Source organism: Budorcas taxicolor, chromosome 3, assembly GCF_023091745.1.
Source record: "Budorcas taxicolor isolate Tak-1 chromosome 3, Takin1.1, whole genome shotgun sequence".
NCBI lineage: Eukaryota > Metazoa > Chordata > Mammalia > Artiodactyla > Bovidae > Budorcas > Budorcas taxicolor.
In genome coordinates, this window is record NC_068912.1 from 89,765,903 (window position 1) to 89,784,553 (window position 18,651).

Sequence of the window (18,651 nt, forward strand, 5' to 3'; positions counted from 1 at the left end):
ACCCTCAGATTTTACCCCAGTATCTGGTGCTGGGTGTTAAGATCTTAAAAACAATAAAAATAGATTTTTTTTCTTGGAATATTTTTGGGATAATAAGATTCAAATCAAAATAAAGACTTGAAAGCCCCAAACGTGTCATGGAGAAGAAACGCTTTTGAGCTGTACAGCCTAAACTTTTGCCTGACCCAAGGCCAGCAAGAAAATGTTTCTTTTTATACTTTTTTTCCCCCTCCTTTTGTGACAGTTCAGTGTTTCTGAACGCTAGGGGCTCCCGGATTCTCTGGTTTGAGAGTAACTTTTCCTTTTAGGATTTTTTTTTTTTTTTCTTTTGGAAGGGGGTGGGGGAAATGTGGCCTTAATTATCCTACGTCTTAGGCTGCTTAAGGAAGGGGCTGTGCTTTCAGAATCCCTTCTGAGCCAAGTAAGGAGGTCCCTCTCTTTCCCTCTCTCTTTTTTAAAAGGACCTCGTGCAATAAAAGTGCTGAAAACAAACCCTGGTGATCACAGCGGCAGCCGCGGCGGCAGCAGCAGCAGCAGAAAGAGGAGGAGGAGGAAAGTTGGAGTCGCGGCAGCGCTCGAGGGTGGCTGGGCTCCGCTCAGCTCCGCTCCGCGCAGCTCCCATTCATTAAGCAACCAGGCGCGGAGGAAGGTGGCCGAGCGCCCGAGCTGCCCACTCGCGGCTTTGCGCACAGACACGCCAGCTCCGCGTGTTGCAAGCAGTACAGCGCTGCAGAACTTTCCTCTCGAGAAGTTGGCTCCTTTCACCCTGGACTTTCGAACGATTCGCGATTGAGACAGGAAAAGCAGAGGAGCTCCAGGGGGAGCAGACAGCACCACCGCTTGCCTTGGGAAGCGGGCAGCGGGGCCGCACTCTCCCGCCGCGCCCCGAGCAGTCTCGGCCGGGAGGCGACCCGGGCGTCTGGGTGTGTGGTTGCTGTCGCCGGGCGTCTTGACCAGCGCCATGCAAAACTACAAGTACGACAAGGCGATCGTCGCGGAGAGCAAGAACGGCGGCAGTCCGGCGCTCAACAACAACCCGAGGAAAGGAGGCAGCAAGCGGGTGCTGCTCATCTGCCTGGACCTCTTCTGCCTCTTCATGGGTGAGCCCGGCCCCTCTGTCCCTCGGGCCCTCGGCGCCCGGCACGCGTCCCAGCCCGAGTCGGGCTGCGTGCGGGGCGGCGTCTCCCGGCCGCGCCGCGCAGTCCGCCTCGGGGGCCCCTGCAGGCTTCTCGGGAAGCGTTCGCGCGGCTCTCGGCCCCCGGGTCCCCGCCCTCTCGGTTCCCGCCGCCTCCCCGGCCTGTAGAGAAGCGTCGGGAGCGCTGTAGGCTTTCGCGGGCCACTTGGACACCGAATCCTAAAAGCCAAGCTGCAGTTGGAAACCCGGGCAGAATCCCACGAAAAGAGTGGGCTCGTCCCGCTAGGGAAGGGGAAGTCGATGGAACTGGGACCCGGAGCCGGCGTAGAGCTGGTTGGACATCCATCCAAGTAAGATGGATCTCCTGGAGCGCCGGGCTCCCGCCTGGAGAGTGCTACCTTCTCCCGGCCGAATGTAAACATCCAGCCCTTCCGCTGAGACTGCCCTGGCCTTTTCACTTGCTTTCACTCTCCTGAACGCCCCCCAGGGGTTGGGAGGGTGCTCTCGAGGGGCTCGATGCATGGTGCCTACCCAGCAGTCACTTTTAAAGCGCCTACTGTGTACCAGGTATTAGTTTTGACTGGCCCTCTCCGTGACTCGGTGCAGTATGAGCGAGGAGGTCCATTTCACCAGTGAGGAAACTGAGGCACTGGGAAAACTAGCCACCGTCCTGCACTGGGACCAGCATTAATTGTACTCCCGAAAAGTGAGGCAGTAGCTTGCTTCTGCTTTCCAAACTATTTGGAAGTCACAGCTAGAAGGAGTATAGGGCGTGGGGTGGGAGGGTCAGGAGGATTTATGAACTGCCCCCGGGGCGAGGGGTGGCTATTGACACGAATATACAGGAGTTCCAAGGTTGAAGTCAGCTTAGGGTTTTTTGTTTTTTTTTTTTTAAGCTAATCATGGTGAAATGGAAAGTGCGCAGGACTTGTCATCAGAACAGGGCCACTCTGCCACTTGCTGAGTGTACCACCTAACTGCCTCTTTGGCCTCAGTTTCCTTATCAATTGAGTGAGTGGGTTGAACTAGTTGCTCTCTGAGGCCCCTTCCTGCATTAAGAACTCGGATCTGGTCCAGGGACTGTTCTGCCAACTCTGCTAACTGAAGAAACATCTGTGTTCCTAATTTCATTCCCTTAAAATAGAACTCCTGCACAGGAGGTTCAAGTCCCCTTTAAATTGGATTTGTGCACGCAGAGTGTGCAAACCAGAGGCTTCTTGGGCTGGAGTCCCGGGTCCCTGTGTTCATGACTCTGTAGCAGGGTCCTTACTGAGGTCCGTCTGTCCTTGGCTTGACTGTCCATAGTGAATTTTCAGAGTCAAAGGAAGAAGAGACTCTTGGAGTTTAAATGGAAGAATGGCCTCCTTTAGATACACAGAGACAGCTGAAGGTCAGTTGTGCTCTGTGGAAGGGGAGAAAGGTGCCTGTAGAAAGGTGGCAAATCCCATTCTCACCTCTTCATATAAATTCAACATTAAGATGTTATGTAAAGGAATTGTCACTGGGGGGCCCACCTTCCTGAAGGCAACCGACTTATGCACAGTGGGGAGATTAGTGCTTAAAGTCTCCTTGCCAAGCTATTGAAGTTTTAAGAGATCCTCCCTGGTCCTGGGGGAGTACCAGGAACCCAGAAACACACTGAAGCTGTTTGCTGTAAACTAATCTGGGGCTTCCAGTCTTTACTGGTGCGTTTTGTTGGTGGAAGGGTGAACTCTTTCTAGACTGTCTGTTGCCATGTACCCTCCTATCTCCTACTTGGTGGTTAGGGAAGCAGAGCTCAGACAGTTTTGTTACCCTTCCCTCTGGGATTTCAGAAGGCAATCCCAAGACATGGTGTGTCTTATCAAAGGAAAAAGTGTGAAGGAATTTGCAGAAAGACACACCTATCAGCTATAGTTTAGCCAGGGACACACAAAACCAAAGATACTGTTGTGCACTGAAGGTGTGAGTAAGGTGTACATTTGTGCATTTCAGCTCCTCATCTGTCCCGAATCTCCCTGTGTCCCTTCCAAAGCTAATATTCTATACCTAGCTGTTTGTTAAGTTTATTTACTCTTGGCCTGTTCCAGCAAATGGTTTTGTTTACTGTAAAAAATGTTTATAAGATAATAGAATCTTTTATTTTACTGTAAGAATCACACAGCTCTCCATTTTAAGGGTATATGCCCTGCCATTAACATCATGTCAACCAAGTCATTTAAAATGTGTGCATATCCCCTGTGCATAGACCAAATCACAATATCACTAATTTGATGCATCTTGACCTCCTATAATAGGAAACACTGCAAGGTAAACATTTACTTGGGAAATTTATGCAGGAGAACTCCCTTTGACTTCCAAAAGAAAATTATTAACACAACATGTGATTTTAATATTCCACACATCACAGTCCTAAAAAATTGTTTCTGCTTGGTTCACTTTTTGCCTGGGACTGTCAGTCATGATTTAATTTTTATGTAGTCTATTGATCATGTGGTCAGGATTACAAAGCCCTAGTATATGACAAAGGGAGACACAGTTTTCTGTTTATTCTCTCACAGGAATGAATATACACCAAGATTCCTCTCCTTGTGTCTGGAAAAAAATAAGAGGCAATGTGCAATATATGTGTTGTTACCTTTTTGGAATGTAAAATTCTTGGTGAAACAACAGAAGTCCACTCGCCTTTGAGAGTGAAAGGAATCTGGTGTCAGACCATCACCTGTGGGAGTTTATATCCCAGAAAATAGCTATCTTTGCCAATTATTGCTTATAAATATGGTTATGAATCTTTGCATAGTAGTTTTTCTGAAATCGATTTTGTTTTTCTTTTGGTTGCATAATATGGATGGCTTTCTGTTTTTTTTTTAATACAATGTTTTTGCTGTACCAGGTTACAAGAGAGCAGCAGAGACAATTCCCATACAAGGAGGAAGGAGCATCTTTTCTATCTAAGCTCTATTAGACTCTTTGTCAAGTAAATTAGTTTATGTACTTTGCACTGCAACTGATGAAGAGACTATCTCCATTTTATAGATGAGATAACTGAGATTAACACAAGTCAATTTGAGTTGATCCCAGCGGGCTTGACTGGAGTCCATCCCCCTTCCCTCATCAGAAGAATCCTAAAACTCAGATTATTAGAAAATTTTTAAAGCTCTGTTGGTAGAAAGCCAGGATTTCTCTGGTGGTTCAGTTGGTAAGGAATCTGCCTGCAATGCCGGAGACAGGGGTTCGATCCCTGGGTTGGGAAGATCCCCTGGAGAAGAAAATGTCAACCCACTCCAGTATTCTTGAGTGGGAAATCTCATGGACAGAAGGAGTCTGGTGAGCTACAGTCTATGGGGTTGCAAAAAGTTGAACACACTGAGCAACTAACACACACACACAGTGCCCCTCCACATTTTCCAGCTAATTATTAGCAATGAAACAGATGGATAAAGGTGGTTCAGCTCTTCTGGTCAATGATATGGTCTCGTTGCCCTAAGGCATTGCTTTGATTTGGGGCTGTTCTAACACTGAGTTATTCCCAAATTTTGAGGGTGCTCTTTTACCCTATGAGACAGTGGTTCCAAAGAAAGCACAAACAGCGGTGCATAACTGTAGTGCAAATGTGCAAATTTGGTAAATCTATGTGGAGCTTCTCTGCTTCATCTCACCTCTTCCTCGTCTCTCTCCCCAGGTGTTTACTGACTGCCTCCTCCCAGCCCGTGCATTTTGATAAGTGGGCAGAGTAAGACAGGTCTAGCTTTTTGTCAAGGGCTCTATTCAAGGGCCTTCATCCTCTGAGGTCAGTGAGCCCATCTGTGAGATGGTGATCAGAGTAGCCGCTGCATTACGTTGCCATGAGCATCAGAGGAAATATTGGATGTGAAAATTATTTGTCATCTCTCAATCCTTGGGCAAATGCAAAGGATTTATAACCCAGACCCCTATATGAAGCTTTTGTTTTTTATGTTTATATGCTGTGTCTCAGAATCATAGGTAGATGAGACCATGAAACAAAAACTCAATAACAATATTATAGCAAAGACCACAAAGCATCCACGTCCAAAAAGAGAAGTTCACACTGGCCTAGTAGGTTGAAGACAGATGATTTTCATTCATTGTTGATCTAAACTTTAGCTGAGAAGGCAACCCCTAAAATTTAGCAGTATTTTGAGCCATCACATCTTCACAGTATATTCTGATCATGCTTTAGAGAAGGTTCTTTGTTCAGAATTTTGAGCATTACTTTGCTAGCATGTGAAATGAGTGCAGTTATACGGTAGTTTGAAGACTGTTCCTCCTTTGACTTTTGATCCTAGAAGGTGGGGTAACTGAGTTTATGGTGGGGGTGGGAGATCTTTGAAGGAGCAGGTGCTCAGGCAGGTTTGGTTTGAAAGGCTTGGCTCCTGTGTCATTCCTAACCAGGAAACACGGTTAGTGAAGCAAAGAGAAAGAAACTCAAATGGGTAAAAATAGTGAATTTGGATAGTCAGCAACTATGCTAGTAACTTAGTGGTTCTAGAATGTTTTTGGACACTTCTTGATTTGCAGTTAAATGGCTGAAACAAAATTCTAGAACTGGTTCAGTCTATGGGATAAATAAAATTATCATGTATTATTATTAAACTCTTCTCTTTTACTAGTGAGAGGGAGGCAGTGTGATGTAGTGAAGAAGATGGGAGATGTGGAGCCAGAAGTTCAGGTTCCAGGGTGGCCAGTGCCAGCAGCTAGTTGTGTGGTTGTGGCAAGTTAGTTTTTAATGAGTCTCAGTTTTTTTCCAACAGTGAAATGACTGGTTGGGCGGGATGATGTCTAATGTCAAAAGCAGCCTTGTGACATTCCAGGACCGATTTCTAGTAGAGAGGAATGGCACTTGGATTCATTGAATGTCTACCTGGTACCTGATACTTGCGCTCTGCTTAGCTCTTGGTTGTATATTAGCTCAGGAAGTCACAAGAATAAGGGCCTAGGAGTAGGAGCTCTGGTCTTGTATCGCCGTGTTGCTGTGTGACTTTGAGAACATTCCCTTGAATGCTGTGGGCCTGATTTCTTGATTATGATCACAAAGGAAAGGGATTAGATCATCTCTCAGACCGCTTCTAGCACTAACGATTTTATGAATCTGTGCTGATAGATAACTGGTGTAGAAACCCAGAAATTTCTTCTCCTCAATTATTTATCAACAGTTGAATTTTTATGTTTTTGTATCGAAGAAGTATTGCTGACAATTAGCTTGAATTGGGGTTCATTCCGGAGGGATAAAGAGCATTGTCTTTTCTTAGAGTTCATCCAATGTGCTGAGAAACTGGCTAGATTTTTTTTCCCGGCCAGGTGTGTCCTTTCACCTGCTTCCTAAAATTTATAGGAATTACAAACGAACAAGGGAGCAAGCCCAACAGGTTTTCCCTTCTACTTTTTTAAACTCTGCTATCATAGTCACTAAGTATGTGTTTTGATAACGCAGCAGACTTTGATAACTTAATCTACCACATGAACCAAAGAATTTAGAAATAGATTTTCACTTAGCAGCTAGTGAACCTTCCCGCCAAGAAGCATCCTGCACTGATTGAAATGAGAAGGGAGCCTCCACTTCGTAGGTAAGCCCTGCTGACTCTTCCAGGACAGTTCAAAACGTTTGTTTCTTCATTGTCTGGATTGGCTAGTTTTTTCTTTCCTCTTAGCTCTTTCATCCCTTTCTCTTGTACTTGATATATACCCTAGTGGTATAGCTGCCTTTGTAGGAGACTGTTAAAGTCAGGGTTGGCAGCCTCTTCCACGTGTAATGCTATTGATCTCCTGTCAATTTGACATTCTTTCTTTTCCACTTCCTGTGCAGTTGTTTGGGCTGGCAAACCCTGTTGTGCATAGCATGATATTAATAATGCCAACCCCCTGGGGCTACTTCCCAGCTTAAAAAGTTTTATTAATGGAGACTCACTACCCTGGGTGTCAGTTCAACATGGTACACATTATCTGGGGAGTGACAACTTTCAGGATTCCTGCTATTCAGGATTCAATACTTCATAGCCTCAGCTAACAAGAACACCTGTCTGGTGTGAAATACAGATTCTCAGGCTTCTTTCCAGAAGATTCAAATTCAGTATGCTCTGGACCATGGCCTAGGATTCTGTGTTTCGTAAAAGCTTCTAGTGATTCTTACCAGGCTAAATTTGAGAATCACTGTGTTGTTTAATAGCTAGTGTCTTAATGGCGATTGAGAAAAAGCTATTGGTTTATAGAGAAGGATTAAATATTCTGGCACTTTTTAAATTGTTAGATGGTCTGTATTTTTTTTTTTCTTTTTCTGTTTGTGGTCAGTATACCTGTCTTTTCCAATAAAAATGTTTAAGACACCTAGAGATGACCATCCTAAGTGAAGTGAGTCACACGAAGACAAATAACATATGCTATCTCTCATATGTGGAATCTAATTTTTAAAAAAATGATACAAATGAACTTCTTGACAAAACAGAAACAGACTTGCAGATGTTGAAAACAAACTTATGGTTACCAAAGGGGAAACGTCCGGGCAACAGGGCAACAGAAGGCGGGACAAATCAGGAGCTTGGGATGAACCTATAGATACACTATAATATATAAGATAGATAACCAACAAGGACCTACTATACAGCACAGGAAACTCTACTCAATATTCTGTGATAACCTATATAAGAAAAGAATCTAAAAAATGAATATGTGTATATGTATAACTGAATCACTTTGCTGTACCCCTGAAACTAGCACAATATTGTAAACCAACTATACTCCAATAAAATTAAGAAAAAAATATTCAAGACTTTTAGAACTCTTTCAAAAGGAAAAATTACCACTGGGTGCTTACCTGAAAGTCTCCTGTGATTTTTAGTGTGAGGACTTGGTGAATATGAAAGTGTCCAACTCTATGCAACCCTATGGACTGTAGCCCACCAGGCTCCTCTGTCCATGGGATTCTCCAGCAAGAATACTGGAGTGTGTTGTTATTACCTACTCCAGGGAATCTTTCCCATCCAGGGCTTGGTGGTGTCTCCTAGTTGCTGAGAATCTGGGACTTTTATTTAAACTGAGCTCTTGGTAGTGAACTTATTGAAGGCCAAGTAACCACTTTGGATATATGAAGTGTAAACTCTATAAATATTTTCTTTTGAGATATTGAAGTTTGTTGTGTGTGAGTAAAAAGTAAAATGAATGAATTAGATTTCTAAAGAGAGCCTTTAAAAAACCAAAGTTAGCTTGGCAGAGTACTGGAGAAATAGTACAAGCTTTGGATTCACCCAGAGCTGGGTTCAAATCCTGACAGAATGTCCTCTACACATGTGACTTGGGCAAAAACTGTTTAATCTTTCAGGCCTCAGTTTCCTCATCTGTAAAATACAAAAGCAAACCTCATGACACTCATGTATGGTGCAGCTTAGATGATATCATAAATCTGAAACTACTTGAAAAGTTTTAAAAGCACTGTCATTATTGGGTAGTATGTAGCTATTATTATTCATAGTAACAGAATTTTCCTTTCCTTCCCACTGTTCTTACTCTTCAATGGTTCTATGAAATCTTTTTTAATGTTTTAGTTGCAAAGTTGCCTGAAATATATTAGGGGAAACAGTTGTGAAGAGAATCTAAGAAAAAGCCAGACAGGGAATACAAATGTTCTCCATTAACCAGAGGAGAGCAGTGGCAGGTTTGGGGAAAGTCAGTGTGTGGGAACCTCAAGAGCCTTTGGTGGTTACTTTCTTCTCCTCTGGAAGTGACATGGCCGTATCACTTTACGGGAAAGACAGATACACCTTAGGAAGGCTGGGAGGAAGTTTGGACAAAGGGCCTGTTTCAGGGTCAACTCTTTTATGTGTCTTTTGAAAGCCCAGGGGAAAAAATCGAACTAAAAAGAGCAACCATGTTTGAAAATAATTGAAATGCTTGTCATCCAGGGCATTCTCCATGTCTCTTGAGGAAGGGAATAACTGTGACAGTGATTATATTCATTGCTCATGCAACCATGTGCTGTAGATATTAGATCCCTTTAGAGAGGAGGAAACTGCAGTTCAGAGAAGTAACTTGAACAAGAGCACCCAGCTAGTAAGGAGTCACTAAATTTTCCAGAACTCTTGTCAGCTTACCTTGCTGCCCACTTTCCAATGCAGTTTATGCCATGAAGGCTCCCTCTTTCTATTCCATTCCATTTCATTTATGTCCATTTTATTGGGTGCACATATGTACAAATATGTTCTGTAGGCCCAATATCACTTCTGTTTTATGTCTTAGTTCTTCGACCAGAAGGCATGTGGGATCTTATCTCCCCAACCAAGGATTGAACCCTCTGCACTGGGAGGCAAAGTGTTAACCACTGGACCACTAGGGAAGTCCCAATATAGGACGCAAATATGAGTCTTAATGCAAGGATCACATTGGGCAGTAAAGGGGACAGAGTTATATAGAGATAGCTGTGGAACAGCTTGGCCTGTGCTGACAAGCCTCTCTGTGGACATAAAGAAAATTCCATCAGAGCAATTTTTCAGTGCCTAGATTTGTGGACACTTGAGAATTTGAAAGTACCTTGAGGATTTCATTATCAACAATACTGAGATCATTTTTCTATCTCAGTCAGAAAAATAGGCCTCTTTGAACAGGGGACAGGTAGGAGATCTGAGGAGGAAGCACAGGCTTTGGAGACAGACAGGTGGGAGTTTGCTTGCGGTTATAAGCTGTACACCCTTGGGCAAGTTGTGGCTGTCTCTGAGGTCTCTGTTTTCTCACCTGTGAAATGGGATGGTATGCATTGTGGACCTGCGAGGTGATGCCTGGTAGAGTGCATGGCGCTGGGCATTCGCCAGCTGCGATTGTCACTGTCACCATGTCCTAGTCGGTGCTCTTCTCGTAGGAAGACGTGGAGGCTGGGACTGGTTAGTAGTTGTCCAGTGACAAAGGAGCAGGGCCTAGAACCAGTGCCTTTTTGCCATTTTGCTTTTCTGGTGTGCCCTTGTCAGTTTGAAACTTGGTATCATATATGAGGTGGTTCTCCAGAGAGCTCTATTCTCATTTTTCTCTTGCCTGGGTCAATTAAAAGAGGAACAAGACAAACAGGTTTAACTTTTAATCCAAATCAGAGGATGATAGTTGAGTGAGGCTAGAGACACGTGGTGCAGATCTGGACTAGGCAGTTTTTTTTTCCTATATCGCTTTTCTTCAAACTGGCCCTTGTTCTAGAAAGTGCTTATTACCAGAGATCACTGCTGACTGATTTGAACTTGAACAGGCACTGTCTTTTTCAAATGACCTGTCTCAGGAAAGGAGAAAGAGAAGCCAATGTTTTCAAAGTGTTTGCTTTTGACTGAGGAGGAAACTGAGTCTCAGATGAAATAATTTCCTCAAGCTCATGCATGAGTTGGTGGTCCCAGAGCTTCATATTCAAAAGAAGGCCAGGTCAGTTTGTCTGACATCCTTGTGAAACTATTCTTCCCTTAAGTCCAAGTTAAATTATAAATGATGATCTGCATTAAAATTCTTAAATTTAAAACAAACTGAACCAAACAACACACATGAGATCCAACTGGCGACTTATGAAAGGAACTTGATGATTTCTGTGTGCTTTTAAACTATACATTGCAATCAGAGTATTGGTGGGAAGTGTGTTTTTGAGGTTTGTCACAAATTAACAAAATTATATGCCTAGAGAGTTTTGCAGAGAAATGCAAATCAGTGTAAGCGCCTTGTCATAATAAGCAGTATGCTTCGGTTCCTGTTTATGTGTCCTTAAAGCATATAAGACACATGATTATTGACATGAAGGAAGCTGTTCTCATTGATGGTTTCTTTATATCTGGCCTCCAAATTAGTTTGTAGCATCAATCTGTATAATTTCTAGAGAATCTATATAATTTTTATGTTTATACCTATCTTTCAAGTATGTCTCACCTTCTGCAGTTGTTTCCTGAGCATCCACTATGCGTAACCCTGTCAGCCCCTCTTCCCCTCGGTTTGGGTCGGTTTGGGTCGGGTGGTAGGGCTCCTTGCACTTCAAAAATTCCCAGATTGGAAATGGGTACAGACTTTTTAATAATTTCACACATTTAGTCCCAGTGACTTGGGAGTGGTAAGGGAGGGGCTATAGCTGCACAAGGTAAAGCAATGAATTTGCCTGAGGGTATGGAGCTGGATCTTGCTAGAGAAATGATAGCCCACATTATACAGAGTAGAGAAGGAAATGGCAACCCACTCCAGTGTTCTTGCCTGGAGAATCTCAGGGATGGGGGAGCCTGGTGGGCTGCCATCTGTGGGGTCGCACAGAGTTGGATACAACTGAAGCAATTTAGCAGCAGCAGCAGCAGCAGCAGCAGCAATATTCCGTTGTATGGACATACCACATTTGGTTTATACATCTATTGGTTGCTAGAGCATTAGGTTATTTACCCTTTTTGGCTCTTATGAATAGTGCTGTTACAAACGTTCATATACAGATTTTTGTATAGACACAGAATTTCAGTACTCATGGGTATATTTATCTGGGAATAGATATGCAGGATGATATAGTAACTCTATGTTTAACTTTCTGAGGAACTGCCTAACTATTTTCCATAGTGGCTGTACCATTTTATCAATAGAGGTGTCTTAAAATTAATTAAGATATATACGGAAAAAATGCAAACGTTTTACTGAAGACTTTTGGAATTAACATATTTATGAAAACACTATAGTGTTGCTTTGTTTGTCAGAGAATTTTTCACAAAGAAAGTTTTCAACCAGTTTAGCAGTGTCACTGGGTTTAAGAAGAGTGAATGGAGAATAACAAAACTGCTTGAGGAATAGCTGGGTGGTCAGCTAGACCCACTCATCCACTGAGTAACATACTTCCAGAAACTCGAGTGTGACAAGCAGATTCCTGCTTCAGTAAAATGAAAAGCAGCCTTGGATCTTCAGAGTACCCTGAAAACAGTTAAAAATACAAATATTGGAATCTATATATTAGATTGGATTTGCTTTATGATATTTTTAAGACTGTGAAATAGAACTGTAGGTCCTGATAAGACTGATTTCTTTTTTCCCATCCTTTCACCACTGGAGATACAGCTGTATACGTGATCGCCTCTCAGAAACTAAAATTACTTAATCTAAAATTACATCTTTTAGATTTATGTGCTGGACACTGGGTGATATTAGAGTATAAGACACAAGGACAAATCTTTAGAAATTGGTTGGAACTGAAAATTACAGTGCAGATTAAGCTATAAGTTAATGAAAAATTAGACCACATACAATTCAAGAGGGCGAGGAAAAGGCACTCAACCTTGAATATTAGAAACTTTAGATGATATTTCAATTGATCTTTCCAATCACAGAATAGGGTAGATGTCAATAACTGGTTTTGCAACTCAGAGAGGGTAAATGATTTGCCCAAGTTCACACAACTAATAAGTGTTAGGTCTGGGGTTTGGACTTAAGCCTGACTAAATAATGACATTTGCTAACGTTTACTGAGCACAAGTATGTACCTCTCACTGGGCTACCCAGGGTGCAGGCATTCTCTTATTTAATCCTCCCAATGTGCCTATGAAGTCTTTATTACTATTATCTGCATTCACAGAATTGAGATTCAGAGATATTAGAAATAACAAAAGTTACGAGCAGGTGAGTTTAAGTTGGGGTCAGACCTGAGAAATCCGTCTCATGAGGCCATTCTTAAACAATAGGCTCTCCTGCTTTCGTTCTATTTCTGAAGCTCAAGTTTTCCCCACTGTTCCCTGCCAACTCTCACATCAGTAACACATGAAGACTTGTCCAAGATGAATTAGTCTTGTGATCTTTACCATGGGTTCTCTGGACCCATCAGTGTCTACTAGGGCAATCACAGGACATCTCGTGCACTTTTCAGAGCTTCAGAAATATCTAACATGTACTGTACATTGTTCAATGATTAACTTGCCTAGGTTAACTGAGAGCATCGGCCTCTGCCCAGACTGGTCAAAGCGCTGGCTTTCTACACTTGTGATTTGAGGGTGGAATGACACCTGGCAGATCCCTCTGGTCTTGCTGGTTATTTCCACTCATGAGGAGATGTGATTGGCGCTTCCCATGCTTTGATTAACAGAAGCAGACAAATGACTTACACGTAGTTTACCTGGTAAATAAAGATGTCATAGAGAGTCATGGAAGAAGGGCAAGGGATCTTTGGTGGTGAAAATGTTGAACATTCTAGAATGGACAGGCAGCTCTGTGGATAGTGGACACTAATTAAATGCCTAGTGTCTTCTTTTGAAGCAGCCGCTTGTATTGCTAGCAAAGGGAGGAACTTCTGGCAGGCTGAGATTTAAAAATATTTCCGAAGGTGTCACCAATTTATAGTAGTCCTCCTTTAATTTGCTGTTTCCTTTTCCATGTTTTCGGTTACCCTTGGTCTGAAAATATTAGGTGGAAAATTCCAGAAATAACTCAAAAGGTTCAACTTGCACACAGTTTGAGTGGGGTGATCAAATCTCTCACCAGGACCCCCAGCTGTCAACATGGGCTGCTACTGACCTCCAGCCATCCATGTTGTTATGTTTTGATGATCCACAGTCACCCGACGCACATGGTCCTGCTCCTGACATAAGATCAGAAGGTCAATAGTAGCTTAATACTGTGTCGAACTTTATCTTATCATGTAGGTATTGTATCATTTTACATCATTGCAAAAAAAGGGTGGCTACAGTACAAGCAGATATTTTGAAAGAGACAGACCACATTCACATAACTTTTATTGTAGTATTATTATCATAATTGTTTTTAATTTCTTCCTGTGCAAAATTTGTAAATTAAACTTTCTTATAGCAATGGTATGTACATACAGGAAAATTCTTAGTACTTATATTATTCAGTACTGTCCACAGTTTCAGGGACCCACTGAAAGTGAAAGTGAAAGTGAAGTCACTCAGTCATGTCCAACTCTTTGCAACCCCATGGACTGTAACCCACCAAGCTCCTCCGTCCATGAGATTCTCCAGGCAAGAATACTGGAGTGGGTTGCCATTTCCTTCTCCAGGGGATCTTCCCGACCCAGGGATCGAATCTGGGTCTCCTGCATTGGAGGCAGACGCTTTAACCTCTGAGCCACCAGGGAAGTCCTACGTGCAAGGTCTCTTCAGTCGTGTCTGACTCTTTGTGACCTATGGACTGTAGCCCGCCAGGCTGCTCTGTCCATGGGATTCTCCAGGCAAGAATACTGGAGTGGGTTGCTATGCCCTTCTCCAGGGGATCTTCCCAACCCAGGGATCGAACCCAAGCCTCCCATATCACCAGCAGATTCTCTACCATCTGAGCCACCAGGGAAGCCCCAGAAGTCTCGGAAGTCTCCCCCAAATAGGAAGGCTACTGTACTGGAATCTTGCGTTTAGCAGGCTTCTCATTTAACTGTTTAAAGAGAGTGGCTCCAGTGACACAGAGGGAGGGATGATGGTCCCACTCTTTGGATGGTCTGTACTGCAGGCATGGTGTGAATGCAGCCTTCTCTGGGGCTGGCTGGGAAATTAAAGTATACTTCTTGGGTCAAAGCATTCAAAATACAGAGCTTTCAATCTCAGGGGAAAATAAGCCCTCTTGATTTTAGATTTAATTTTCCAAAGGCCAACTGATGAAGTTGAAGAACTTTAATTATAATTTTGCTTTAAATTGGCTGTTTGTAGCTGTGTTGGCCTCTGCTGTGAAATCCAAACACTTATTATTAATTAATAATACCTTTCACTGAATAGTGCTACCAAATGATAATGTGTGCATTAGATAATTTGAATGTAAATATTCTTTCTTGCCTCAGTTCATTTTTCTCATTCTAGCTCTTAAGCTTCCCAGCCCTGAAAAGCCCACAGAAAAATGTACCCAAACCACCCTACTGAGGAGGTCATTTTCCAGATGTCAACATGAAAAAGGCTGGAAAAGGAATATTTTTAAACCTTTCCACTATAGTTGAGCACATTCCCATATCTCATCAAAGTCTACAATGGTGAAGGGAAGATATTACTGTAACTGATTTTACAGATGTGGCAGTCGCCCTTGGGAGAGGTTGAGGAGCTTTTGGGGATCCTGTATCTAGAAAATGGTGGAATGCCTGGGATAAGAACCGGCCAACACCTATGTGGACTCTTTCCTCCCACGGTGAGGACTGGCATTGAAATTTGCACTGGCTGCTATTTTCAGTAATAAGCATATGAAGAGCCAGCAAGCCAGCCAGAAAGTTTTAAAGTGAGATGACCAGGCCTTGTGAAGTAGTCAAGTGTTATTTGGGGGTTAAAGCATTTTGCCCACTTTTTACTATTGTTTGTTTCTTTCTAAATTCCTGGAAGATAGAGATTAGACTCAAAAACCTCTGGGCTGGAAGTGGGAAGGGCATCTATCTCCATTGCAGGCAGTCATGCAAGGGGCTAGTTAACCTTGAATTTCACAGCAACCTATGGAGGAGGGTGCGGAGTTCATTTCAGTTTTCTCAGAACCTGGTTAGCCCTACCTGTCTCAACTCTTTTTGGTGGGTGGTATATTAATAATTTAGCTAGTTCATCACTAGCAGAGATTGTTTACTGAGATTCCAGGGGAACTGCTTTGCTAGAATCTACTTGGAGCTTGTAGCTTGGACCATGTATCCATTTTAATTGAAACTATGTCACAGAGCTTCCCAACTCCAGTTCTGCAGAACTTCAGATGAAAAGGGCAGAAGCCTTGGCAGGGGAATACTTTGCCGATTTTGTACAGGAAGGGAATGACTTCTCTTCATGCAGAGGGATAGCAACCTCAGATGATATTGTTAATTCTTCTTATTGGTCTTCTGCAAAGGAGTTTAAAAGGCCGAGAAATGCAACATTTTGAGTGCAGCAGCTTACACTTGGGTTAGAGGCTCTGTGTATTTCCCAGGCTATTGTAGCTCCTATTCAGCTGGGATTTGAATGGAGTGTGATTTGCATAAGAGCAAGTGTATAAAGTAGGTCTTTTTTTCCCTTTCCTCAAAGAAGTTTTGTGCCATTTCTTATTCTGACAGAGTTGGCATGAAGCTTTGACAAACACAGAGCCATGGAAAAGCTAAACAGGACTGAGAGCAAGCCCATTTTGTACAGATCCTTCACACTTAGAATGCAGAGCAGCTGGCAGGAGGCAGCTCAGATATAGGCGTCATGGCAGAGGCTGTTCGTCTGCTGTGAACTGGTGATGAATGGGAAGCGCTCACAGGACCAATGGGAAAATGGATCATTGCCTATTTACCATTCTTTGTGGTTGGGGGAAACTACAGATGAGAACATTCCTGGGACTCAGCTGGCTATCTTATCTATCCTTTAGTATTTATTGAGATAAATACAAAGAGATAACAAAGAAATACTAAGAGGCCGATCTTTCCCTCAAGGAGTAGGTAAGAAGATGAGAAGGGAAACACACACTCATTCTTGGGGAAAACATGACCTGGTGTCTTGAGCTGATCATTAAATGAAAGTTTAAAAACAGGAGGTCTACAAGGCAGCTCCATGCTGATCCTGGGCTGTGTTCCCAGCTTTGCTGTATTAGTTGGGTGATAGAATGGAGATGATGATTCATTCCTTGCCTACTTCATGAAGCTCTTGAGGCCAAGAGTATGGTATCATGTTTATATAAGGAAAATGCTTTGAAACTGTAAAGTCATATTTGTACAATGGATATAAATGTATGTGCATGTGGCTTCCCTGGAGGCTCAGACAGGGAGACCTAGGTTCAATCCTTGGGTTGGGAAGGTCCCCTGGAGAAGGAAATGGCAACCCATAGTCTGAATCTGCTGTCCTCTGTTCTCCCTGTTTCTATCCCATTTTATCTTTAATTAAAAAAATATTTATTTATTTGGCTGTGCTGGATCTTACTTGCACCATATGGGATTGAGTTTCTCGATCAGGGTTCAAATCTGTGCCCTCTGTGTTGGGAGTGCAGTCTTAGCCACTGAAGTAGGGAAGTCCCTATTCCATTTTAAATTCATTTCTTCATACACCTAGATCTGAAAACATTCCTTTATAGGTTTTATTTCTAGGGGGATAGGCTCTCCCATATATTATTTATGCATTAACCATATAGGAATAATTTCTCAAAACTGCAATTTTAATGACACAGGTCTTTCTCTTTGGGATTTTTTTGACCACCACCACCCCTCCTGCCCCCACCCTGCCACCCTGGTTGACTATACTAAGACTTAGTATATTTGAGGCTCTTTAGAATCTGGCCCCAACCAACCTGCTAGTCCCTTTCTTCCCATCCTCCCCAATCCCCACTTTGTGCCTTTGCCCAGATGTTTCCATTCTGTGACTCTTCCAGGAACTTTCCTACCAAATCATTTCTGTTTGTTCCATACATGTTATTCACCTCTTATAATCAACTCCAATGCCACCCAGTCTGTGAAGCCCTTTCTAATTTCCTCTGGGCAGAATTAGTTTTTCTTTAGGCGATCATAGCACTTTGTATTGACCTTTTTAATGTCAAAATTTTTGGGTTGTTATATACAGGTCTGTCTTAATAGACTATGACTCCCTTGTATAGAACTAATGCTTGAAATTTTTTAATAAAGTCAACGCATTGAAGAAAGTGTCAATAAAAGGCTGTTTTGGTAAATATAAACAAGAAGCAAACAGAAAAATACAATTTTTGTTGCCTATACTGTACAATCTTAAAGCAGCTGCTGGCACAATGTCTCTTCTTTCTATAAATAGCTGAATTATTATTAAGTATAACTATAAAGCTAAACACTGGGTGCTTAATACATACTTCCTGCAAATTAGTGTGATGGAATGGAAAAAACCTTCACTTGCTAGAGTTTGTAATAGCCTATAATAAAGTATTAATTAACCTGAGAGATTGGGAGTATGTACTTAACTAAAGGCAGCTAGATATTTTAAGTTCAAGTTTTACATTTTATAGTGTTTTGAACTTGGTCAACAGACTGAATTTGTACTAACCATGATAGCTTCCATTAAAAAAAAAAAAAGCTGAAGTTACGCTAAAAGCTAGGGCTATATTTTAGGATGATTTTTTTTTTTTTTCATCCTAGTCCTGCCCTGTGGAGAGGCTCTGTGAATGAGCAGAGCAGAAGCCTCCTCTCAGAGAAAGATGCCCAAGCGGAGAGTGAAGAAATCTGGGTTTATGTCCTACCTTTCTTGTTAACTTACTGGATCACTTTAGCCAAGCAGCTTTCCTTCTCTGTGACTCTGTTGCCTCATCTGTGAAATGGGGCATGGAGAATTCTCCGGACATTTCCTCTGAAATCTCTCTCTGTTCCGTAAAATACCATGAAGTTCACATTGAAGGAGGAAGAGAAGGCTTTTTCCTCCTTTCAGCTCTTTTCTATCATATTATTATTCTGTTTATTTCTGCTAGCACATCAACAGTATTTGATTCATTGCCTTTACCCACTGGAAAAACTTTTAAAAACAATCTCTTAATATCCTGAGACACCACAGTTTGTATGTTTACCTTTTTAGATATTTATCTGGGTTAATCTTCCTTCTCATAATTCTGAGAAGGCTGGGATTGAAGTACCAAAATGTCTGATTCAGAAGAGAAAGGAATTCATAGAACAGAGCACATAATGT

The 18,651-nt window shown here is 42.4% G+C and overlaps 1 protein-coding gene across 1 annotated transcript in view; it reads left to right on the forward strand.

Moving 5' to 3' along the window:
• Positions 1-406: 406 nt before the first annotated feature.
• Positions 407-18,651, forward strand: part of PLPP3 (phospholipid phosphatase 3) — an 88,217-nt gene continuing 69,972 nt past the window's right edge. Inside the window, exon 1 of the mRNA XM_052636633.1 lies at positions 407-1,100. Within this exon, the coding sequence (XP_052492593.1) occupies positions 962-1,100 (139 nt within the window). The 5' untranslated portion in view covers positions 407-961. The remainder of the gene's footprint in view (positions 1,101-18,651) is intronic.